The sequence below is a fragment of the Protopterus annectens genome, chromosome 6.part1 (assembly GCF_019279795.1).
Source record: "Protopterus annectens isolate FY-2018-M chromosome 6.part1, PAN1.0, whole genome shotgun sequence".
Lineage (NCBI taxonomy): Eukaryota > Metazoa > Chordata > Ceratodontiformes > Protopteridae > Protopterus > Protopterus annectens.
This window is the reverse complement of record NC_056738.1, coordinates 4,465,741-4,491,661: the sequence shown is the minus strand read 5'-3', so window position 1 is coordinate 4,491,661 and position 25,921 is coordinate 4,465,741. Positions and strand designations below refer to the sequence as shown.

The 25,921-nt window shown below is 43.1% G+C and overlaps 1 protein-coding gene across 1 annotated transcript in view; it reads left to right on the top strand.

Moving 5' to 3' along the window:
• The window catches only part of MTX2 (metaxin 2), an 802,678-nt gene that overhangs the window by 132,911 nt on the left and 643,846 nt on the right, over positions 1–25,921 (top strand). The window contains exon 3 of the mRNA XM_044075432.1: positions 3,583–3,629. Coding sequence (XP_043931367.1) covers positions 3,583–3,629 — 47 coding nt within the window. The remainder of the gene's footprint in view (positions 1–3,582; positions 3,630–25,921) is intronic.

Below are 25,921 nucleotides of genomic sequence, written 5' to 3'. Positions count from 1 at the left end.
GAATAAAAGTGGCAAACTTTTTTTTTCTTTTTAAATAAATATTGTAACTCACCACTGCAAGTAGCATACTTTATTTAGTAAATGCAGATTGCTATGAAGATCTGTCCTGCCTGCCACAAACCACTGCTGATAAGACAGGGTATAATTAACAGTGAAATTCCTGCTTTGACTCCAGGCCTCTACAGATTACGTGCCTTTATCTATTTACATATTTATGTTGTTTATTTTTTTTATTAATTAGGAAACCGAGACATGTTTATCTACCTATGGATTTTGGATGCATTTATTAATAGTGTAAAGTAGCTTGGGAGAGAAAATTGAACCTCTTGTGCAGAAATCTGTGCAGAGTTTTGTTTTTAATCGTATTTCATTGTGACTAAATCTAAAGAGTTGTACAGAAATGGCACTATAAATACATGCTAATAATTTATGTTGAATGTTTTTCTTTGACTGAAATCTTGTAATTTCTCACATTATAAGGAAGGCTTCAAATGAAAATTGCCACCAACAGTGTGAATTCTGTTGCAGTAAACAGAAGTGAGAGATTTCTGCTGTCAAATAACTTGTTAGCAAGAAGCAATGTAATAGTTAAAAGCATTTTTGTAAAATTCTGAACAGGTCACTTAAACAGAGTAGAGCATCCTGGCCAAATCTAAATGCATACAGGTGCCCCGTGCATACATAGTGTCTGCATTTAGCTCTTTTAGGAAACTGCATTGTAAAACTATACAGCTTTTTCTACACAAAGGGCTTAAAGATAATAATAAGAGGAACACACATCTGTAGCTGTGAACTGTGTTGATAGGAAGGCCCTTGTAAGGAGTAACAGATCCTCTCCTTTTCTACAGAGCTACAATAATGGGAGTTGGATACGAGTAAGTTAATGACCCCCAAACAACCTACAGTTGGGCAATACCTATGTCTACTATTCTCATAAGAACAATACTACCCAGTTGGTTCATCTCCTCCATAACATAACAACCACCATAGCATTGTAATAACACCTATGATCATTGCTCTGTGTTAATATATTATGTTATTTATATGTTATATGATATGTTTCTGTTACTCATGCATTTTATAATTTTGTACACTGTCCTCTTTGACTATGTTTCTGTGTTACTCATGCATGTTATAATTTTGTACACTGTTCTCCCTGACTATGTTAACATCCTTTCTATGATATGAGATTTTTATATATATATCTTCAGTGTGGACAAAGGATACTTTTATGTCTACAATGTTTTTCATATTATGTACTTTCAAATGTTTTATGATAGTACATAATATGAACAAAACAATGAAATATGTTCTATTTTCCATGTCTGTGTAATTGTTTATTGTTTTATGTGGAGCTTTTCTACCTGGGCCACTGCTGAAAAAGGACTAGTGTCCAGCTGGATTTTCCTGGTAAACAAGTGTAAAATAAAATAAATAAAATAAAAATAACTTTGGTTTTGTATGCGCGTGATTAGTAGCTGGGGAAACTGTATTAGTTAGAGGGGGTGGTAGGAGCATTGCTGTTTCTTGGTTTGGAGGACAATTTGTTGCCTTCACAGGTGTGTGAGAATGTGTGTGAGGGACTGGGCCTGTTTTGCCAGTGAAGATGGAAGGAGGGAGTAATCAATGCGAATAGATACAAGTAATTTAATAACCCCCCAAACAAAACTAATGAACAAATTATTTAGCAGTATTTGGCATCAAACTGGCAATATTTAGGATAGTTAAGATAAAACTGATAAACCTCCACAGTGCTCAACCATTCTTCCACAGAAAGACCCTACTTACTGGTATGGGAATGTACTGGCCATGTGACAGGGATCTTTATACCCTGCATTCCCATTCTGCTGTAAATTGAGCTCCTTTGTGGGTGTATACCCAGCAGTCAGAGGCCACCCACTTCCATGACAGTAGCAAAATACTCATTCAGCAGTATGCATCTTCTTGCTTGTAATGACAGCTTGTAACTGAAACTATATTGAATGAGCTCGCCCCCAGTATTAGAACCAGTTTTTAGTTTGTAGCAGGTCAAGGAAGTAAGAGGAAGAAATATCTCTATGTAACTGTCATGATTTCTTCTTGCACTTCATTCCTCAGCAGGAATTCAGAAGAGGATGATCATGTATAATGTCTCAGCAACTCCCAGATCAACAGATCTGACATTCCCTTCACAGACAGACGCACAAAACTGTGATCCGACAGTCATCCAGAATCCATGGACGTCATTCTGTGTTTTGCTATGTTGTGCTTTGGCAGGTTTTGCTTGCAAGCTGATGTGTGTCTAAGTATAGTGGAGTTGAAGGCTTTATATATCTAGTTGTTAAATAGTCTGAATAAAGTCAAAGGTGCTGTTTCAGAGGTGGCATGTTGGGGTACTCTTAGAGGTTACTTGATTTACTTAACAGTCAAGCAGAATGTTTCTGGGTGCTGATGTCATTTAGATCTTGATCTCAAGCACAGCAGCTCAGCCATTGGTATGTGCTTTGTACCCTAATGTACTTGGACATGGATCTGAAATTTAGAAGAAATCAACAGTGGGGAGACATCAACTTGAAAAATGTTAGACAGCTATGTCAAAGTCAGATTTCCAGCAAAGTGCTTCTAATAAATGAAAACTTGAGCATGACTCTTGTGAAACAAATAATGCATTACAAATTAATCTGAGTCATTATGTTGGATAGTTGCCAAGAACAAGTGTATTTTAGCAAAGTAATAAGGTTTGAACAGTCTTGTCATAGCTAGATGGCGAAATTAGCATGGATGATTGTTAACGGAACATGCTTTCTGTATATTAAAAATACATGAACAGTTCTACTGGGAAACTATAGGTTTAAAAATTTATCCCTGATTACTAATTTTCTTTTGCCATTAGTAATGCTGTATGTGTTGCCCTACTTAAGATATTTGTGGCTGTATGTGCGCCTGTTTACATAAAGCTGCTTCTTAAAGTTGTCTCTGGATCAGATCTGATCTTATTAGATTTTAAGCTTATTATCTCACTTTTAAATGAATCCTTCATTGAGCAGTGTTAAAATGCTTCTTTCTGTTTTGAATCCCTTTGTGTTAGGGGGAGCAGGATAAGATCACATTTTCATCTTTGGATACTGGATTTCCAGTGCCACTTTAGCATTTGCAGTTATTCAAGTAACAAATGTTTTTTAGCATCTGCATTAGTTTTACTTGATTTTGGAGTTTTCATTTGCATGTAGGTATATTTCAGTATGTCTTAACCCTGAAATGAAATCCTAACATCAGCCTCTTGACATTTTTCCTGTACAAATTGTCTTATTTTGTAGGTTAGGCCCAATAGTTTCTGGCTTTCTGGATGAAATGAGTAAAATGACAATGTATCTTTAAAATCTGACATACTGAAAAATATCATATAGTCTAGAAGTAAACCTAGTAAGTTGACAAAGGTACTGTAATTAGTGTGATAAAAATGCATGTTTACCATAGTCACAGGTGAGTGTTATTTTTTAATAGCCACATTTCTGCTTGAATTTCTCGTTTGTTTGCAAAGCAAGTGCATTTCACAACTCAGAAAACAATGGTTTGACCTGGTTTTGTTGTTTTGCTGTATAGAAGAACAGATTTTACTGTCTGACAATGCATCTTCCCTTGCTGTACAGGTAAGGATATATATATTTTTAAACTTTGTAATACTTAACTTTTCCAGAATATTAATTTAATCATTATCAGTATGTAATCTGTAGAAAAAAATATGTAGCAAAATTCAGACATGCTGTGGTAAGAAGAATCTCTTGCTAGTATATAGATTCACACTTGCATCTGTCTGTGATCCGTCTCCTAGTCACAGGTAATCTTTCTAAACTGTTGCTTGCTGATGATCACTTAAAATGGTATGCATTCAGAACTGCTGCTAAATGGATGTATCTCTCTGATTTTGATGTATTGCCTGCTGGAATGTTGTAGTGAAATATTTCATTAGTGCACACAAGTTGCAGCTTTTTGCACTGACAAAAAAAAAAGTAAATAATAACAGGTGATCATATTTTCAAGTTCAAAACATTGCATCTTCTTAGGGATGCAGAAAGATGGATCCAGAGCAGCTGACTTTTGTGGATGGGAAGATAATTCTACCACCTCATAACAAGTCCCTCTGCAACACTTGACCCACATTTTTGACAGTACAAGTAGGTTTTTAAGGAAATGTTTAATCTGATGCTGTCAGTCTTCACATATTCCTTGACAGTGGGTTCAGTTCCGAAACTCTAAACAGACTCAGCCTTTATTCCAGCTCACGCATACCAAAAACTCTCAAGCTCAGCTCTACCCATAATGCTCCTCACCAAACCACCTCAGATCTCGTTTGCTGCTTCAAAGTGCCAGACACGTCACCTATAAGCTCTTGAGCAAAGCAGTTTCACTTCTGTAAGTTACTTCTTTTTGCTTCTTTTTCTAAAGATTTGTTAGTTTTCTTCTACCCACTCCTTCCCATTTGTTATTAGCGTGTGTGCGCGACTCCCCCTTTGTACTATTAATTTTAGGTAACCTTTCGTACCATTGTTGGTACATTCCCCTTTACCCTTTGGGTATCTCTTCTGTGCCATTGTTGGTACTTTCCTAATTCTTTATCATTCTTTGTAGTAAAGTTCTTGCTAACTCCAAAAAAAAAAAATGTGTGTGTATATATATTTATATATATATATATATATATATATATATATATATATATATATATATAGTGCGACAGAAAAATGCCCAGTTCGCCAGGCATACTCATTGTGTTTGTCTTGGGGCTGTACACTTACAGGAAGACTGTGCCATATGTCGTAGTTTTAACCATAGGGCACTAATCGATTGCAAGAACAAACTTATTCTAAAGGGTCTTTTGAAAAACGAGTTTGAAGAGTCACTGTCAGGATCCAGAACAGAGGCTAGTTCACTTTCCACTTCTTCCTCTTTCTCTAGTAAGAAGGAGAAGTCAAAAAAGAGACCTCATCAGGGTCCAACAGTTTCTTCAGAACCGTCATCAAAAATACCTAAATCTTCAATGGTTCTGACAGCATCCTCAGAACTGATGACCCGAGCACCTCAACCCCCGGCACTGTGTGTGCCATCTTCTGCACCGAGTTCTTTGGTGCCGACCACAACATCGGTTTCTCCCGTTTTGACAACCAAAGCCCAGGAACCAAAAGAGTTTCCCTTAAGTAATGTGCCACTGACCCAGTAATCTTTGGTAGATCCCTTTGTGGATCCACCCCCCCAAGCCCATTTTGGAAGGGTGTCCTCCCAGACCTCTCTCCATTTCCTCTGGCTGATCCACCAAGAGCTTATCGGATATAATGAGGATGGTGGATCAGCTCCTTGCAGTGAGGGGATTGTCTTCGGCTTCATTCCTAGTGCCATCACCGCTGGAACAGAGTCCATGTCCACCCCAATGCTTATTCTTCCTCCTCCAACTCCCATGAGACTTTGGAGCCTCTGGTGTTGACACTTCTGATATTGACTACTTCTGTGCCGGTTAGAGCTCCTTCTCTGTAACCAGTCGCTACCCTGAGTATGTCAGGCATGTCAGACTCTGAGACTTCCTGGGACCATAGCATCGTTATGTGTTCGGGGGGATGGGGGGGTGGTTTAATCTTCAGTTTTTTTGCAGCCGTCCAAGCCCCTCGCTGCCTCTGCTTTCGTAAGCTTGGTCCCAGCTTCAGCCTCTGAGGCCGCCTACTCAGTGCAGGGTGGGACCACGGTTCCGAGGGGTGTTTTTTAGTTCCAAGCTGTCATCCCTCTATGGGGGGCTGCCTTCCAGGTCATGTAGAGGGCATTGTCCATTGCGAGCAGTCATTTGTTGCCTACCCCATCGACATCTGACCTTTCCCCTCGACCGGAGCTTCCTCCAACCTCTTCCTTGGGACAGAGGGTACAGAAGGCTCAAGACTTAGCCACTGCGGTTATGTCCTCTTCGGATACCTCTCTGGAGCACCCCACCGAAGAGGTCCCTGTGAAGCGAAAGTGCAAGAGGAAGTACTTGGACTCGACTGAGGAGTTGTTGACACAAGATACTGATTTCATTGAAGGGGAAGGTTCCCCCAACTCTCCCCCTGATGAGGTTTCCTTCGGGGCATCCTAGAAATCTTGAACCAGAGCAGTGGCTGGACTTCCATCCAACCTTCCTCAGAGGAATCAGTATATCTTGAGGCTTTCTGTGCCTGACCCTCCACATCTTGGATTTCTCTGCCCGCTGACGATCTCATCAAGGTGATCACCCAGCAGGCATGGATGTTGACTGATGCTGTTGAGCCGATCCTAAGACAGCAAACCACATATTGTCGGCCCCTAAGGATCAACCACACTGGGATAAGGGGTATTCTAGTAGACGCCATGGTGGTAGCGGCAGCCACTAAGAAGGAACTTGCCAATGAAAGTCCTACTATCCATACCCCTAATAAGGAATCTAGGGTTTTGGATAGATTTGGGAAGCATGTATACGCTTCATCGACCTTTGCACTTGGGTCCTTGAATTACATGGCACATTTTACTAGATTACAAAGGGATCTGATAAAAAAACTTTGACACCCTTTCAGGAGCAGTAGCTGAAGGAGTCCGAGACAATAACTTCTCAGCTCTCATCCCTAGAATCAGTATCCAACTTGTCCATGAGACTAATTGCATGTGCTGCCGAAGGGACAACGAGTTCTGCGGGTTCAGGCGTAGCCATCAGGAGACACACCTGGATGTGCTTATGTGAGTTTGCGGTGCCATTCAAGTCTTCTTTTGTCAATGCTCCTTTTGACAGAACATCGCTATGTGGTCTCAAAGTTAGAGACTCTAGTCAGATGTGAGAAAGATAGGAAGACTCTTTCTTTCTCCTGTAAGTGTACACTTTTCTACTTCACAGTGGGTTTATTCCAGGAACCAGCGGAGTGGGAGGCTATTGTTTAAAAAGTCCAAAGGGCCTTTCCAGGACACACGTGGCAGTGACTTCTCCTAGGGCAGAGAGGGAGGTATCACTTAAAAATGGCATAATGGTCCAGAAGATACTTGCGCTTCTGGCTGGGATCCAGTCACTATCAATTCAGTGCACTGCCTTTTGGTCTCACCATAGCCCCCGGGGTGTTCACCAAATCCATGGCAGTGGTGGCAGCTCATCTCAGACTGTAAGGATTCAGAGTGTTTCCATATCTAGATGACCAGTTCCTTAGTGCTCCCACCAGACATCTTCTCGAGGAGGCTCAAGATTATTTTTTTCTAGCTCTGTTCAAATCTAGGCATTACTGTAAATTATGAAAATTCCAAGTTGGAGCCATGTCAACAGTTAGAGTTCAGAGGAGCAAGGATAAAAATGATCACAAACATTGCATTCCCTACCCATAGAAAGACTACAAAGAATAAAAGGCCAAGTCAGCCAGATTGTTCGCAACAACAAAGTACCAGCAAGGCTTCTCCTACAAGCCATAGGGTCTGTGGCAGCTTCTGTCACTCTAGTCCCACTAGTGAGATCATATGCAAATCCTTCAGTGGCTTCTAACATCTCAATGGTCAATGTTAGACCTGCCAATGTCTCATCTGATCACTATTACCAACCGATGCAAGCAGGATCTACAATGGTGGGTTCACTCCAATGAGACTTGGGCCGTCCCTTTTGTCTCCTCTCAGCCTCAAGCCATAGCGACCATAGACACGTCTCACATAGGTGGGGGGGGGGGGTATTTTCTGGAAAAGACAGTCCAAGGCACTTTGTCCTCTCTGGAGGCCAATTTGATGTCAATGTCCTAGAGATGAGGGCAGTGCTATTAGTGTTGCAAGCATTTCCCCTAGCCCTTCCCTCTGGGACAATTGCAATCCAAATAGACAACATGGCAGTAGTCTAGTACATCAGCAAACAAGGGGGAACCAGGTCCTATCCCCTCTGTTGGGAAGCTGTCAGAATTTAGCAATGGGTGATTTCATCTGACCGCTTTCTCATTGCGACCCACATTTTGGGGAGCTCCAGCGTGATTGCGGACAGATTGAGCAGATGTATCCTAATGCCTCATGAGTGGTCTCTCAATTCAACAGTGGCAGAAAAGATATTTCGCCAATGGGGCCAGCCTTGCTGCGACCTATTTGGTTCCCCTCTGAACAACAAGTGCAGCAACTACTTTGCCCTGATCCCCACACTGGGGGAATCACCGAGAGATGCTCTTCTCCAGTCTACTCTGTGAATTTTCCCTGATTCCTCTTGTATCCCAGTTTCTAAAGAAAGCCACCAGGTTGAAGAACAAGCTAATCCTCGTTGCCCCATTCTAGCCTTGTCAAATCTGGTTTCCCTTTCTTAGGCCTCATCTAGTTTGGAAACCTTTAAACCTGGATCCAACTCCAGACCTGTTGTCCCATCTGGACGTATTGATTCACTCGACTCTACAGAACCTGAAGATCACTGCAAGGCTTCTCTAATTCCCATGATTGCCAGGAATTCCTCTTAGTTTATCAGCTCAGTGAATCATTTTGACTAGTCACAAACCCTCCACAAGAAAATTGTATCTCAGCGAATGGCACAAATTTTCTCTGCGGATGTCTAAATCTAATACTAATCCATATTTAGCTCCAGTCAATAAGGTTCTAGACGTTTTGACATCACTTTTTGAAACAGGAGCCTTGGTGTCTACCATTCAAGTGCATCTAGCTTCTATCTCTAATTTTCGCTTGGGTCTGAATGGCTTGTCTTTGATGTCCCATAAACTTTGCAAAGCCTTTTTGAAGGGATCCATGATACTCAGGCATCCATACAAGGAACCATCAGCACCTTGGGACCTAAATTTAGTTCTCAAATCCTTAGTTTATTTCCCTTTTGAACTTTCAGGCAATTGTGATCTAAAATTCCTTTCTTGGAAAACATTGTTTCTGGTGGCCATCACCTCAGCCAGGAGAATTTTGGAGATTTGAGCTTTGTCCTGTAAACCTCCTTATATAATTTTTCATAAAGACAGGGTCTGCTTGAGAACTAATCCCTCATTTCTACCTAAAGTAGTTTATGAATCCAACCTTAATAAGACTATTCAACTTCCAGTTTTCTTCCCCAACTATACTAATAAAGGAGAATATTATCTCCATTTATTGGATGTGCACAGACAACTCTGCTTCTGTTTACCCAGGACAAAAGAGTTAGGAAAACCAGATCAGTTGTTTCCTTTTCTTCAGTGGCAAAAGGGATACAGTGTCCAAGGTTACCCTAGCTAAGTGGATTAAGGACCGTCTTACCTTTGTTTATAATAAAAGCAAATTACCTGTACAAAGACCTGTATAGGCACACTCCCACCAGAGCAGTAGCCACATCTGCAGTGTTTCATTCCAAGGTTTCCTTAGATGATATTTGCGCAGTGGCTACTTGGGCTTCTCTACATACCTTTGTTACTCATTGCAAACTGGATCTGGTCTCTAGGGAAAGGGCATCCTTCGGCTCGATGGTCCTCAGGAATATTCTTCTATGAGATCTCCCAAGATTCAAGTTGCTGGGGATTCTGTCCCGCTGTCAAGGAATATGTGAAGATTGACAACATCAGATTAAGAAGTTATGTCTTACCATAATGTTCCATCTGTGTTGTCGATCTTCACATATCCTTGACATACCCACCCTTCTTCCCCCTAACCTATAGTTTCTTATGGTGGATCGGATTTCCTCTGGTGACATAGGTCGTCTTCTTTGCATTCAGATAAGGCCTCTCATTTCTCTCTCTTTTATGTCGGTGCTTGTCTGCCGCTGTTTATGCAGTCTCTATCTGAGGTAATTTGGTGAGGAACATTATAGGTAGAGCTGAGCTCGAGAGTTTTTTGTTATGTGTGAGTTGGAATAACGGCTGAGTCAGTTCCAAGGTTTGGAACCGAATCCACTGTCAAGGATATGTAAAGATCGACAACACAGATGGAACATTATGGTAAAGCATAACTTTTTTTTTTTTTTTTAGCTGCAAAGTTTAATTTATTTGGCAGACTGTTTTATTTATTGTATTTGTTGATGCTTTTCATGCTAGTGGGATGGTAGTCATTTTTTATAGAAGACCTTAGGAGTAAAGCTATAATATGTCATACACGAGAGAGAAAGTACAAGAACATCATCCATTAGGTATCTTGACATAAAGTGAGCCAGACCTCTTATATTAGTTAAAAACTAGAATGGGCAGTTTGTCAGTGGAGTTTGTACCCTTAAATGAGTGGGTACTTCAATGTGACTGCTAGCTGTATAAAAAAAAAAATACCTGTTCCAGTCAGTTGCTTAATTGAAAATTGGTTTTCACAGTTTTACTCAAGGTGGCAGTTGCTCATGTCTTGCTGTTTACTTCACTAGGTGGGTTCGATGCTAGTTAATAGTTTGTATTTCATAGGTTTTTACTAAGCTTGCAGTCCAGTAGCCTAACCCAAGTCACCAAATGCCCCCAAGCACTGTTTGGTTAAGTGACTTGCTTTAGGTTATACAGTAGGCAAATGAGGGTTGAGGGAACTGAACCCTTTACCACAGGAACTACAGTTCACACCCTTGACCTCTGCCCCAATAGTGCTCAACGATTGTTGTGTTTTAGGTTCTCCAACCTTGCAGCCTCCTGGAAAAAGAGTAAGATCTTTCTCCAGTGTGCAGTGAGAACAGTAAAGTTAAGGCTGGTATGAAGTGCAAAAGGTCACAAAGGCAACTTGCTCTCTTGCAAAAAAATTATTTGACACTAGTGTTCCTTTTGGTCACAACTGCTTGTAACTGTATACTGTCTGCGTATATATATATATATATATATATATATATATATATATATATATTGAGCATCTTTGTAGCTAATTTGTTATAAATAATAGTTGTTGGGCAACTGTGACATGAGTTCTGTAGTTTTGAGGGCTTGTGCTGGTTTCAGGGAGAACTCTATAACTCTTTAAGGTTAATGTACTTAACAGCTATTTAGAGTGTTTTTCATTTTTAGAGACAGTGCGCTTTGTTTATTCTTTTCTCTGTATCTTTCCCCCATCCTTGCCAAACATAAGGCCTCCTTGATTCATACCCTTACCTGGGAATTTCACCCAGGATCAGACTGAGCACTGTCCAGAGGGTAGGCATCTTTCAGGCAGTCATATGAGGTGCTTTATGTCCTCAACAAAACCCTGAAAATGGAGGCATTTGTAATATCCTAAGCCTGTCCCTGGTAAGAGGGATGCGAGATCTGTCTCATTGCAAAGGCCACAATGCCTTTTCCTGTATATGTGCACACTTCTACACATCCACACTGAAGACTTCCTCCAGGAGGTGGCTTAGTGAACCTAGGAACTGTGTGACATTTGAGTGGTTATACTTTGATCATCATACCCTGCCTACTCCGTTAGGTGCTTAAGATGCTAACTAAACATGGGTCACATTGGTCCTAGATAGGGCTTTGTCACTCAGTGCTGCCAGAGCTAGATATGTATATACTTCTTGTGATGTATTGTAAGAAATGGTCATATTGATGAGACAGAAGCAAGATATAAATTCACATCAACTTTTTAATTGGAAAGACCTTGAAGAGTCATATCTCATGGCATGCACACCCTTAAAGTTGATACCCATTTAAAGTAATGCTGTACTATATAGACACATTCTATGTGCTGCAGATTAAAAGTGTACTAATGTGCCATGTAGTTGCAGTATATTTGAGTTTAAGAATTAGTGCAGTATACAACAATATGTCAGCTTCCATGCTCTCAGTCGCTGGTAGAAATCAGTATTATGTACAGTCAGAATAATAGCTCTTTAGCAGCTGACCAAACTTTTGAGTATTGAAATAATTTGCAGTCAGTATTATAGGTTCATAGGTAGGTACTAGGCTATCGGCCCTAGGGCCCATACAAGCCTAGCCAAAAAATGTACCCTGGCTTTCGCCACCCAAGAAAATTATTTACCTGTGCCCCTGTCGAGCAGAGCCACAGAAGTGATCCCCGGGGTGAATTTCCCATTTCCCATCCAGTCATCAAGATTTTTCTTGAAGAGTGCTAATGAGGAGCTCTGTTTGACATAGATAGGTAGTCTGTTCCAGAGTATGGGAAGTCTCTGGGACAGGAATCTATCCCTCCAGCATGTTCCGTTTATTGTGGTGACAAGGTTTAGGTCCCTAGAGCGTGTAGCTCGGAGGGATTGGGATTTCTTTAAGTGGAGCATGTCCAACAGCTCTGGGTTTGACATAGCTTTGTATGTTAGGCAGAGATCGCCCCTGAGTAGGCGATATGCGATGGAGTAAAGCTGTAGTTTTTTGAGATGGTCTGCATAGGGCATCTGTTTGAGGCCAGTAATCCTCTTTGTGAGGTATTTCTGTGGTCTTTCCAGTTGTTGTAGATGTCTTGTGAGGTACATACCAAAAGGGCGTTGTACTCTATAATGGGTCTAATGAGTGATGAGTAGAGGGGAACAATGACCTCTTTTTTCTGGATGAGAATCCTTTTGTGATGAGATGAGCCACGTGGAAGGATTTCCTGACCACTGTGGCGATGTGATTATCAAAGGAGAGACTACTGTCCACCTGTGTCCCAAGGTCTCTTATCACATTTTCGGCATTAAGTAGACTACCAGCTATGTGGTAGTTCATGGGTACAGAGTTTTTACCAAAGGGGATGACGATACACTTTTTGGCATTGAGCTTCAGGCCATGGCTTTGACACCAGGTATCTGTCTCAGTGAGGCCCTTTTGTAGTTTGTCCACATCGTTAGGAGTTTCGATTATGGCTCCTAGTTTGCAGTCATCTGCAAACTTTGTTAGCCAAAGACCTTCCGTGTTGGCCTGCACCTCAGAGAAGTCGATACCAAACAGGAGAGGACCCAGGACTGAACCCTGTGGTACTCCACTTGTCACTGGGCTGATGTCGGATTTGGAATCCGCTACTTTCACAGTGTGGGTTCTGTCCGTGAGCCAGTTGGCAACCCATCTTGTGACATAGAGATGTATACCTAGTTTAGTGAGCTTAACTATAATTCCAGAGTGGGGGATGGTGTTGAAAGCCTTGGCAAGATCTAGATAAGCTGTGTGAACCATTTTACCCTCATCTATGGCTTTGGTGACTGCTTCAAAGAAGTCAATCAGGTTTAGGAGACATGATCTGCCTTTTACAAATCCAAACTGGGTAGGGTCCAGAGTTTGGAGATTACCAATGTCTTTGTTTATGAGTTCCACAATGATACGTTCCATGGCCTTGCAGACCAGGCTCGTCAGGCTAATGGGGTGGTAGTTCCCGGGGTCCGTTGTGGCTCCCCCTTTGTGGAGTGGGATAACCGTCGCGGTATGCCATTCAGTGGGTACAAAGCCTGAGGTGAGGCTATGATTGAACATGGTACGTAGGTAGGGTGCCAGTTCCTTCTGTAGTTCATGTAGAACGCAGCCTGGGATATTGTCAGATCCCATGGATGCTGTGTTCTTGGCTTTGGAGAGTGTGTTTTTTACCTGTGCAGCCGTGATTATAGCAACTTTGCATTCTTCCGGTATAGAGATGGGCCCTCTAAGCTTCCTTTCTTCAGTGCTATTATCAGATGGAGTTTTGACTCAGTTTGAAAGAACATCTGAATTGGAGCCCTCGGGTATCAAAACTTAATCTTCAGACAGCTTTTCTTTATTCTGCCCATCAGAATTCTAAACTGCTTTATGATAGATTTCATGGTATAAAGCAAGACCATTTGTTCTCTGAGGAGGTATTAGAGCATTTTGATTTTGTAGCATAACTTCCTCAGGAACTTTTCTTGAATCCTTTTTTACATTATATAGATGTCTATGATTTCAAGCATTTTACAAGACAATTTCTTTCTTCTGCTGCTTTTGAAATTATTGTACTTTGGATCGAGGCATTGTGTACTTTACAGTATATTCCGTGCACTCATTGGAAACGGTATCAGTCTTCTGTCTCCCTTTAAAAAAATGGTAGAGTTTTGCATTTCTATCTCATTAAAACTTTTGGCTGGAGTCATAGACCGTTTGCCTAATGTCAGTGCAGTCTACTTAACATACTACTCAGTGCTGCCCTTGGTCATAGTCCCCCTCACTGCCCAGTAATGTACACTGCTCTACTAAACAGCACAAAGTTTGTGTTACATGTAAATGTGGTAATGTGGGTATGCGCCATATGTTATGAAGCCCTTTAGCATCTACCCTGGTACACTGCTGTGCAGGGTAAATTTGCCTGTACACCTGAGCATTCCAGTTTGAGAGAACCCGTGCAAGGTGAGATATACATGTTCACCCTGCCTGGATTGCCAAACTGGACAAGTTATGCAGTTAAATGTGAGTGTGTGACAGGCATTGTGAGTGTCTGCTTGTCTGTGTGTTAGAGGGGTGTAGGGACAATGTTTGAATGGATTGTATGAATGTATTTTCATGACTGCGTATTGTAAGTGTATACATGTGTATTTGTAATGGGTGACCGTTACTTATGTGACCTATGAGTGCCATGGATGCAGTGTGTGTGTGCACGTTCATGTACGTATATATGCATGTATCCATGCAGGTTCTCTGCTGTCAGCTAGGCTGAGATAACTAGAGAAGAACTGCATTCTATAATGGCTCTACTCTAATAAGCCTGTCATGCATGATAGATGCTGAGTTAAGTGCAGTGTGTGTGTGTGTGTGTGTGTGTGTGTGTGTGTGTGTGTGTGTGTGTGTGTGTGTGTGTGTGTGTGTGTGTCTGTGTGTGAGAGACTCTCTGCTGCTATGTTATAATGTGTATGTGTGGGGGGTATCTCTGTGTGGCCTGCTAAGTGCCTGCCCTACTTATTATAGCGAGTTAGTAGGGCACTAAACTGAACAGTTGTTCAAAAATTTGCCTGGGTGAGCAAATTATTTTTTTTAGATGTAACGGTACTGGGATTGTGCATGGCTGTGAATCTGTTTATAGTGTTGCTTGAATTTGTTGCTCTTCCATTGAGTTCCACTTTGTCTCATTTGTTTGCTCCAAAATAAATTGGTTTAACACTTTATCTTGGTTTTATAAATATTAGGTAGTAAGCAGTCCATATCTCATTCTCCTTTAGTTTAGTAGCTGAGATGGTAATAATCCTATACCGTAAAATGGCAAATTTCTTTACTCTGTGATTGACAAGTAACAGTAAAGCAGTTTTTGAATGTTCACATTTCCTCATCAAGTTTTTAATGCATTTCTTTATTTTTTAGTGTTCTTTCTGCTTTCCTATTAATCTATGGATAGTGTGAGCATTAGGTTTGTTTGTGTCTTTCGGCTTTTCCCGGTTAGGGGTCGCCACAGCGGAACTCCGGTCCGCTAATGATTGGCAGTAGATTTTTACGTGCTGGCTTGCCGGGCCTAACACACAACCTTCAATGAAGGAACTCCCATTCACGCATGTTGCCACACAGAAGACGCTCTAACTGAGAATCGAACGGGCAATGTCTAACTGTGAGGCGACAACGCTACCGCAGCACCACCACCGCAGTGTGAGCATTAGGTAATATGCTTAAATTAGCACCAGGTAAGCACTTTCGTCTTGCCACAGGTTACTCTGTAAGTGTTTAGATTTGATTAAGTCTTCGTTCATAGTAAAACAGAGGTGCTTATCTGGTGTTTGTTTCATTAAGTACGTTTTATCCATTTCTTTTGAGTTTGCTAAGTTTTAGTTTATTTTGTTTTTTACTAGACGGGAATGTTTTTCTACTTGTGTTTTAATGTACTTAAATTCCCAGTTGTCAAGAAAAATGTGTTAAAGAAACTCAATTTTCAGTCAAAGAATTTGTCAGAAATGACCACCTGTGAAATGGAATATATGGTGAAAATGTGTTTCAGGACATTAACAGTAACATCTTTCAGTTAAATGCCTTCAAAATATTTGTTACTGTCTGCACACAATAGATAATCATCTTTTTAGTAGAAGTCATCACTTACTTTGTCTTGGAAGGCATGCAGCATCTTCTGAAATCAACTCTTCTCATGCATTCTGTTTCTGAACAGTTGTAGAGGTGTTAGAGCTGCAAAGGAGTTTGTCTGTGTTTACATTTTAGGATAATGTAAAGTACCTCTCAGTTTCTTTGCACTTGACTGTGTCTAAATGTGATTCCGAAAACTTTACAAGCATTGATTCTGTTATTGGATCAGGACTGAGTACTTTATGGACCTGTGAAATTTCATCTTGATATGGTTGAAGCTGTTCAGGTAATGCAGACATTTAGTCCAGCCTACCATTCATGATGTTTTCTTAAAACAGTTATGTTTCTCTGTCTTCTCTGGTACGTCTCTAGAGCTCATTTAATTTACTAGCTGACATTGCCAGCTGCAGAAAATGATGTGAGGAAATTCTAAGTTTTTGCATGAAAGTTCAAGAGAGGATGATTGATAAATGGATACGCAGAATAGGGATTCTCACAATTTATGTTGTAGGACTAAAAACAGTAGCTGTTACAAGGTAGCTTTGTTGGGGGGGGGGGGTGGATTGCAGAGTAGCATCTTTTTGAGAACATGTTCTAAGGTTGTGTGTGGGGATTTATTTTGCTAAATTTGGCTGCCTAAGGCAGGAAGGTTTCTAGTTTTAAGAGTTTAAATATAAGTGAGCCTAGCAGAAGGTCTGTCCTTTATAGAATATGATATAATGTTCAGTATGTTCAGTTTAGGGTGAAAGAATAATAAATTAACATATTTTGTTGGGGATGACCTGAGGTGCTTGTAGATGTTCTTTGTGTTTCACTGTTGCAGTCATCACACTTGGGTTATCTGCCTGCAGGTAGCCCCCAGTCTGCCCGAATACCAGAGACTTAATATTTCTGCATTGGATGCTGTTGCTTCTTCCATGACGTCAGGAATATAAAAACAGGCAGCCGATGCCATTACACCAGTCTTTCTTGCCGAGGAGGAGACAGAAGCAGTTCGCAAGTGCTGGTCGGCCGCTACCTGAATTTTTCGTTTTCGAGTTGAATAATCCTGAAGTCTTCTAAAGCTACGTACCCCGTTGGGGATCCTTTTTCTTGCTCTAACTGATATCAGAAAAAATTAACAATTGTCTTGCCTGTGGAAAGCAAATACCTCACAGAGATTTTCATTCTTACTGCATCACCTGTTTAGGCCCAGACCACGACATCATTCGCTGTCATTTTGTGCCTTTACACCCGAACTATTCATCGTTGGGCTATCTTTGTTGCTAAATTCTTTCGCTCTCGATCTCCGTATTCTGAAATGGCTTCGGTAAGCCATCTGACTACCAATCTTCCGAAAAAACGTAAAGATAAAGACAGAGACAGACCGCATAGGTCCAGAATTGCCACCGAAGCTTCCATTAAGCTAGTCGCCAGTCCGCTGGTACTCAGTGAGGTGCCTTTGCAGCCCCTGATGCCCACTTCTATGGATTCACAGGCCTCTGCTGAGACCCATTTGGAGTCCTGGTATGCCGCAAGATGCTTCTTCAACTGTGGAACCAGTGGATGTCTCTACCTTAGATGGGTCCGGAGCCGTTGTGCAGGTACCGGCTTCTGAGGGAGTTTTTCATCCTACCGAAGTTCGAATCAAACCGACGACTTTTTTAACCAAAACTACCGAGTTTCTTAGGCCCAGAGTATGCACTATGCCTACAAAACCGACGACCAAAGTGCATGCTCAGGCAACCATGCCACAAAAACAAATGCCTAGAATGGCTGAAGACCTTATTATGCTGATTAGAGGAAGCCAGCCTTTCCCAGCTAAGAGAAGACTCCAGTCCGCTTCAGGTTCTACAGACCAGGAGTCCGATGACACTGACTTTTCTGATTATGAAGACATGCCCTTATCCGTCTATGAGGATTCAGATGCAGAGGAATCCATTCCCTCTGCCTCCACTCCAGAGGATTTTTCTTTTGGAGAAACCTTGCATACTTTGAGAGCATTTCCATTGGGAATGCCAAGACTATCCTCAGTCCAAAAAGAGACTCAGAAAATTTTTAGAGTTGCCTCAGCAAAAGCCTTTAGCTGTACCCCCTGTCCTGGATGTTGTGGATGATGTTTTCATGGAATCCAGTCTTACTCCAAACACTTTATCTCTGGCCCCTAGGAAAGCAGACAGGTACTACAGAGCACCTGATTCTCACAAGTTTCTTTTCAAGAATTCTACTGCTGATCCAGAGATAATTTTCCAGGGACCTAAAGGTATTAAGGTTACTACAGCCAAAAATCCTATCCCTTCGGACAGGGATTCCAGAGCTTTGGACAAATGGGGTAAGAAGGTATATACCTCTGCAACTCTTGCTATCAGGGCATTGAATTGCCAGTTTCACATGCTGAAATACCAGCAACATGTTATGGAACTTATTAAACAAAAAGTGGTAATTTTTCCAGATTGTGCAGAAAATAAAGAATTGCAGGAGCTTATGCACTCTGCAAACCAAGTTAGTAAGCATAATTTGCAGTGTGGCTTTGATGCCCTGGAAGCATCTTGGAGGGCAGCAGTCACTGGCTCTGTACTGAGAAGACATGATTGTCTGAAGGAGCAGGCCTTGTCAGATCATGTCAAATCTAAAATTACTAGACACTCCTTTAAATAAGGACCGTTTGTTTGGCACCAAAGCAGAAGATGTTCTTAAAAAGATGGAAGAAAAGGCTAAATCTATGCAAACTGTTAAAGAATTCCTACAAATGCAACCACGTAGATTCTGTAGGCATTGCCCTTCAAAACACTGGTCCTTTCCAGCCCCCTCCAGGCCTTCCCAAACAAGACCCAGGGGAAACAAACCACCCAGACAACAGTCTCAGGGTATGCAGAGATCTAAGCAATGGAGCGCCCCCGCCCCTAGAGCAGGGAGTGGTAAGCCACCTCCTTATAGAAAAAGCTCACAATGACTTCTCAACTCTGCTTCCCAGCCCTGCCCAATTGCTTGTGCCCCTAGGAGGAAAACTTGCCCTTCATGCAAAAAACTGGATGTCCATCACTCAGGACCGATGGGTCCTCAACATTGTAACCCAGGGGTACAAATTTTATTTCCATTCACTGCCAACCCCAAGTGGGTTTCCAGACCTTCCTCCAAACCAGTGGGCAGAGGCTCAAAACCAAGTACTTTCCCTGCTCAATATCAGAGCTATTCAGCCTGTTCCAGTAGAGCAGAGGGGTCAAGGATTCTACTCCAGACTATTCATGGTACCCAGGAAAGAGGGCTCTTGGTGCCCAATCCTGGATCTTTCAATTCTCAACACCTTCCTGGTGGTACCAAATTTCAAGATGCTTACCCTGCAACAGCTTCTTCCTATGTTAGCCAAGGATGCCTGGTTAGTCACCCTAGACTTAAAAGAAGCCTATCTGCACATCCCCATAAGGGAGTCATGCAGGAAATGTCTACGTTTCTGGGCAGGGTCTATACATTATCAGTTCTCTGCACTTCCCTTTGGCTTATCTACTGCACCCAGGGTATTCACAAAATGCCTGGCTCCAGCCATTGCATACTGCAGGCAGAGAAATATCCAAATTTACCCGTACTTGGACAACTGCCCGATTCAGGTGGACAGTCAGGAGTTGCTGCTTCAGCACCTGACATTTATAAAAAGCCTTCTAACTTCATTGGGGTACACCATCAACGAAAAGAAATCACAACTGGTACCCAGTCAAAAGATTGTATTCCTGGGAGCAAGCTTGAACACAACCTCCCAGATGGCATTCCTTCAGAAAAACAAGTCTATCCGACAGACTACTTCAAACAAATGGCCACCAGAACCCAGCTATCTGCAAGAAAAATACTGCAAGCCCTAGAGTTCATGGCCTCATGTATTCTGCTAATTCCATATGCAAGACTGCATATGAGGAAACTTCAGTGGTACTTAAAAAGTCTTTGGCGTCAACATTCTTAGAACCTGGAAACTGTCATTCCTATCATACCTTGTGTAAGGACAGAGTTTCTCTGGTGGGCCGAAGCATGCAACCACAACAAGGGACTGCATTTTACTCAACCACATGCCGCCCAGACCCTAACCACAGACGCTTAAGATTATGCATTAGATGCAGATTATCACTTGCCCAAAATACACAAAAATCCCTGCAGTCCTCCTGGTAGACCAGTTGTTTCGGGGAGGGGTTCCCTCTCCGAACCTTTGTCCCTGTGTCTTTACTAAATATCTTAAGCCCTTGCTTAAATGTGTAAGGGCTTGAATTAGAGATACCACCGAATTCCTCCAGGTCATTTCTGATATGCAACTTGAACCGGACTGGTTACTGTGTACATTAGATGTCACAGCCTTGTATACCAATATCCCGCATTGGGCAGGGATAGAGGACTTTGAATATTGGTTATACAAAACTGAACTTTACCAGCCTGGCTTCAAGACATTTCTTATTGGCATCACAGAACATGTGCTCATTAAGAACGTCTTTTTTTATCAGGACAAATGTTTCTTGCAGATACAGGGCATGGCCATGGGAGCGTCATTTGCCCCAATATATGCTGATTTATTCATGGCATATATATTGAGGAACAGATTATCTATGGCTGCTCCCATAATTTGTTTATGGGGAAATGGATGTTTGGAAGAGATAATTGGATGATCGCTGGTTGGTTTGAAGATCAGATTTTGAATACCTAGTGGAGTTTATTAGTTATTTAAATAAGAATAAATGGGGAATACAATTTACAGTTAATTATCATAAAGATTAGGATCACTTTCTTGGATGTTCTAGTTATTAGGGCTCCAGATCACACTTTGACCACTGAAGTTTATCATAAATTCCCCGAACACAACTCCTTTCTCCATGCCACCAGCTTTCACCCCCCCATATCTGCAAGAACATTCCTAAGGCCCAATTTATAAGGATGAAATGCATCTGTTCTGATAAGGGCACATATGGGCATTTCAGGGATGACCTGGTATCTAGATTCAGGGACAGGGGGTACAAAATGGGACAAGTTCTGCATGTTAAAACCAGTGTGGAGAATATGGAAAGGGAGAACCTTCTTCAATACAAAGAAAAAACAAAATGTGGGGGATCTCCTTTAAGGTTTGTCACCACCTATGGTCGTAATACTGGTGTATTGATGGACAGTGTCCAGCACCACTGGAATATCTTGTTGGTCGACAACAGATTAAGTGAAATTTCGGGAAGTAGATGTTATTTTTTCCTTCAGAAAAGGTAAAAATTTGGGGTCACACTTCAATCATTATAAACACTATCATGACAGGGACAAACATTATTCCCAAGTTACACTTTCAGAGGATCCCTTAATTGGTTGTTTTCCATGCGGACACTGCATCCACTGCCCCAGAATTCTTAAGACAAAAAGTTTTAGTAGTAAAAACACTGCTCAAGTCTTTGACATTTCTTTCTTCGCAAACTGCCACACAGACTGGGTAATTTATCTTGCTAGCTGCAGCTGTTCAGCTTTCTGTATTGGGCAAACATCGAGACCATTGAAGTTTAGAGTTTCTGAGCACCTTAGTGATATCAAACATTATAAATTAACCAATGCCCTTTATAAACATACCATACTGCATAAAAATGCTGTATTCAGCTTTACAGTGATTGACAGAATAGGTGGGTCCAGATCCAATGAATCTGGTTGGCATGAAATATTAAATGGAAAGGAAAAAAATGGATCATTAAGTTAGAGGGTTTATTTAAACCTTGATTAAATGAGCACCTTTAATTGGTCACATGTTCATTTTCTAATTATATATAAAGAGTAAAATTGTTGCTGATGAAGGCTAAGTGACAGTATAGCCGAAACCGGTCTGATTTTTACTCTATATGTGCTTTTGCACAAGGAAATAAAAAGTTTTGATGAAGCTAGCCATTGTTTGCTGGTCTTATATTTTTGTACTGTTTATGTCTGGTTGAGACCTTGCAGCCACCGTATGTGCGGAGTTTTATTTCACTTTGGGCTCACATGGCGGGCAAATGTATTCAGGGCCACTGGATCCCAAGGCAAATTCTCCTGCACATCACTCAGAAAAATATGCTAGCTGTAAAGAATGCCCTGACAGCTTTCAGATACCTACTATTTCCAGGACAACTGCTGATAAAAACAGACAACACCACAGTTGTGTAGTACATCAACAAGCAGGGGGGAACCCATTCTTACTCACTCTGCAGGTTAGCCATGGCCCTGTAGAACACGGCCTTGGACAACCAAGTTCATCTACAAGCTCAATTCCTGCCAGGCAAACAACATTCACTGGCAGACGACTTAAGCAGAAATTTCCTAGACCCACACAAGTGGAAATTGGAGCCCAACACCTACAACTTTCTGATCCAGAAATGGGGGACCCCAGAGGTGGATCTCTTTGACTCCCACGACAACCATCAGTTAAGTAAATTCTGCACCAGGAACCCTCACAACAGGGCCTGGAAGGTGGATGCCCTATCCTTTCAATGGAAAAACTTCTCAATCTATGCCCTTCCCCCTCTGTCCCTTATCTCAAGAGTATTACTCAAGATAAAACAAGACAGGCCAAGGACAATTCTGATTGCCCTGGACTGGCCACGCCAGCACTGGTACCCACTCCCACGCAGCCTGACAACGGTGCCACCCTGGCACCTACACCAGACCCCAACCCTGTTTTGTCAGCAGGAGGGACAGATTTTGCATCCACAATTGCAAACCCTAAATCTTGCAGCCTGGCTTATTCCTTAAATACCCCACCAGCAACCCTAAGCAAGCAGGTGCTGGACGTCATCCTTGAAGCCAGAAGGCCCAGTACTAGGAAATCCTATGCTGAAAAGTGGAAAAGGTATTATTCTTGGATTCAGTCTAAAGGAAAGGACACAGCACTGCCCTCCTTACCTCTAATCCTGGATTACCTAGCAGAACTACTACACAGAGACCTATCCTTCTCCTTCATTAAGATCCATGCCGCTGCCATTTTGGCTTATTACAATACTGAGCCACCTCTATTCTCTCACCCTCTCATCAAACAGTTCCTGAGAGGGGCAAACAACTTAAGGCCACCAAGGAGAGCACCCACCTTCACTTGGGACCTTAACTTTGTTTTGGAAAAGCTCACACTTCCCCCTTTTGAACCTGCTGCTTCAGCAGAGTTAAAATTCTTCTCTTGGAATACCGCTTTGCTTCTAGCCATCACTTCAGCTAGAAGAGTGTCTGAGTTACAAGCACTGATGGCTGTTGAACCCTTCAATGTTAAGTTGTCAATCTCGCCTTCATTTTTGCTGGATGGGTTCAGAGCCGAACCTCGGCTCCAACTCGGCCGAATACTAAAGATCGAGAGCTATTTTTACCGGCTCGAGGCTATCCTATGTCCCATAATGCTAGGCGAAATATACCCAGATCTCATTTGCCGCTTAGCTACGAGGTTGCGTTTTCACCGGCTCCAGGTCGTATATTTTTATTAATAACTTTTGAAGTAGTTTTTAGTCAGTTTTTCATCCCTTTTTGTTCCTTTAGTATCAGTGTAGTTAGTGACTAGTCTTTCATCCCTTTTAGTTGCCAATCTCCCTTTTTCTCCACCCTTAAGGTGGTTGGGCCTCTGACCCTCCCCTTGTAGTACAGTTTTCCCCTGGCTGTTCTGTGTGTGTGTGTGGAATTCTTTCCTTTTATTTAGTGGTAGTTCCCTTTTTTATAGTAAATTGTTTATAGTGTAGTGTATTGTGTGTGGTTTTTGTACAGTATGTCCAAGGATACTAAGGTATCTGTTTTCAAGAAGTGTGACTCGTGCTGTCAGAAGATGCCTCTGACAGACTGTTACACTTCTTGTGTGTATTGTTTGGGCCCTCTGCACCTGCTGGACTCTTGTTCCATCTGCCATGCTTTTAGCCTGAGAGTCCTGCAGGAGCGCAGGAACAAACTTATACTTAGAGGCTTGTTAAAGCCTGAAGATTCCCTGGCTAAGACTATGGCTGGGAAACCTTCAAAGACCGCCAAATCGTCGGCTCCATGTTCGGAGCCGGTGCCGAGCGGTGCTCTTGCTGCCTTGCCAGTTCCGTCCGGAACCGAGGCATCTAGACCTCAGTTGGCTCCGACTTTAGTGTCGGAGCCATCTCCGAGCAGAAAGCGCTCTAGGTCTCCGTCTCTCGAGTCGGTTAGATCGGCTCCGAAGTCTCCACTCTTGTCAAAGCGGAGCCATAGATCTCATTCCTCTAGGTCTTCCAGGCTTTCGGACCATGACCTCGAGAGGGTAGTCAGCCGGCTTTTACAGTCGCAGGCACTGGCCCACTTGCTACATAGCCCGTCTCAACAGACAGGAGCTACCCCTGCACCCGCTCAAGTTCCTCCTCCGACTACCCTGCTGAGTTCGGAGCTGGAGGTCGTCGAGGTGAGTACTGTGGGGGCGTTGGAACCGATCCCCCTGTTGTCAGTTCCTTCGTCAGCTCCGATCCCGTCCTTGGAGGGATCCGGGTGCTGAGACTCCCTCGTCGGCTTCGAGGGGGCGAGTGGCATCGGACCCTTGTCCGACCCCGCTCTCCCTCTCGGAGCTTCGGCGCAGGTGAGTTCGATCCCGACATCGGCCTTGGAGCCGTCCCTTTCGGTGCCGGGGGGAGTTCTCATCTCCTCGGAGTTGGGTCCTTCTTCCCTGCCTGACAGGGGTGCCTTTGAGGTGATGAGGAGCGTGCTGGCTCCTATACCGGCGCCACGGTCGGCCTCCTCGGCCCCTCCCTCCATGGTGCCTGCTTCGGCCCCTGCCTACCCTCCTGACCCCAAGCGAGGAGAACCGACACTCCAGGCTGCCCCATTGGGCCTTTCTTCCTCTTCCGAGGCCTCCCCTGACCCTGCGGGGGAGCCCCCTCGGAAGAGGACATGTAAGAGGAAACATGTTGACTCTCCTGAGTCAGTGACAACGGACACCGACCTGGATGATTCGGAAGGGACCCAAGGTCCCCCTCTGAGGATGTCTCCTTATCTGACATCTTAGAGATCCTCAAACAGAGGGGGAACTGGTCTGCCCTTAACCCATCCGAAGTCGAGTCGGTGTACCTGGATGCCTTCGGTTCTCGCCCTTCCACCTCCTGGGTGTCCCCGCCTTTCGACCCACTTATGGAAGTAGTGGCTCGGAAGGCGTGGACGGCTCCGGATACTGTGGAACCAACTCCCCAGGGACCCACAAAATTTATTACTGCTCCCATAGATAAGCAGTTTCTTTCCAAGGGTGTCCCCATGGATGCCATGGTGGTGGCGGCAGCCACTAAGAAGGAGTTGGCTGACCCTTCAGTACCTGTCCATCCACCTAATAAGGATTCCAGGACGATGGATAGGTAAGGCAAGCGGATGTTTTCCTCAGCGACCTTTGCTATGCGGTCGCTGAATTACTTATGCCATTTCACCTGACTTCAGAGGGAACCTCTCAAGGAACTGGGTGAAACATTGCAGGACCCAACAGCTGTGGGGTCTCAGGAAAAGATCAACTCCCAGCTAGGGACCCTGAACTCTATCGTCAACTCTTCCATGCGGCTCATCTCTTATGCAGCCGATGGAGCAAGTAGAGCCGCAGGTACGGGAGTTGCTCTAAGGAGACACGCCTGGATGCAGCCATGCGGCTCTGCAATTTCGCTGACCCCTTCAAGGCGTCATTCACTAACACCCCCTTTGATGGTTCTGCTCTTTTTGGACCTCAAGTGAAGGACACCTTAACCAGGTGTGAACAAGAAGGCAAGACTCTCTCTGCCGTGGGAGTCCGTTTTTCCGCCCCTTCTAGACCGTATCCTAAGGGTCAAAAGGACGGGAAAATGTGGTTCCGCAAACCTTAGGGAGTTCTGCCGGACGCACGTGGTGAGCTTCCCTCTAGAGGCAGATGAGGGAACAATAACAGACGCCGCCCTAGTGGCAGGGGGGGGGGGGTCCACAGAATCAGGGTAGCAGAGAATCTTTCTCTGACAAACCCTTTCAGCACCCCTGAGTAGCTGCCTGACTGTCCACCTTCGGAGGCAGTCAGAGGAAGACTTTCGCTGTACCCAGAAGCCTGGTTCTCCCTCATGCAGGACCGATGGGTACGGTCGATCATATCCGAGGGCTACAAAATCACATTTATCCACACCCCACATCAACCAAAAGGGCCTCTTCCAGACGTTCCACCTGGTCTGAGAGACCAAGCA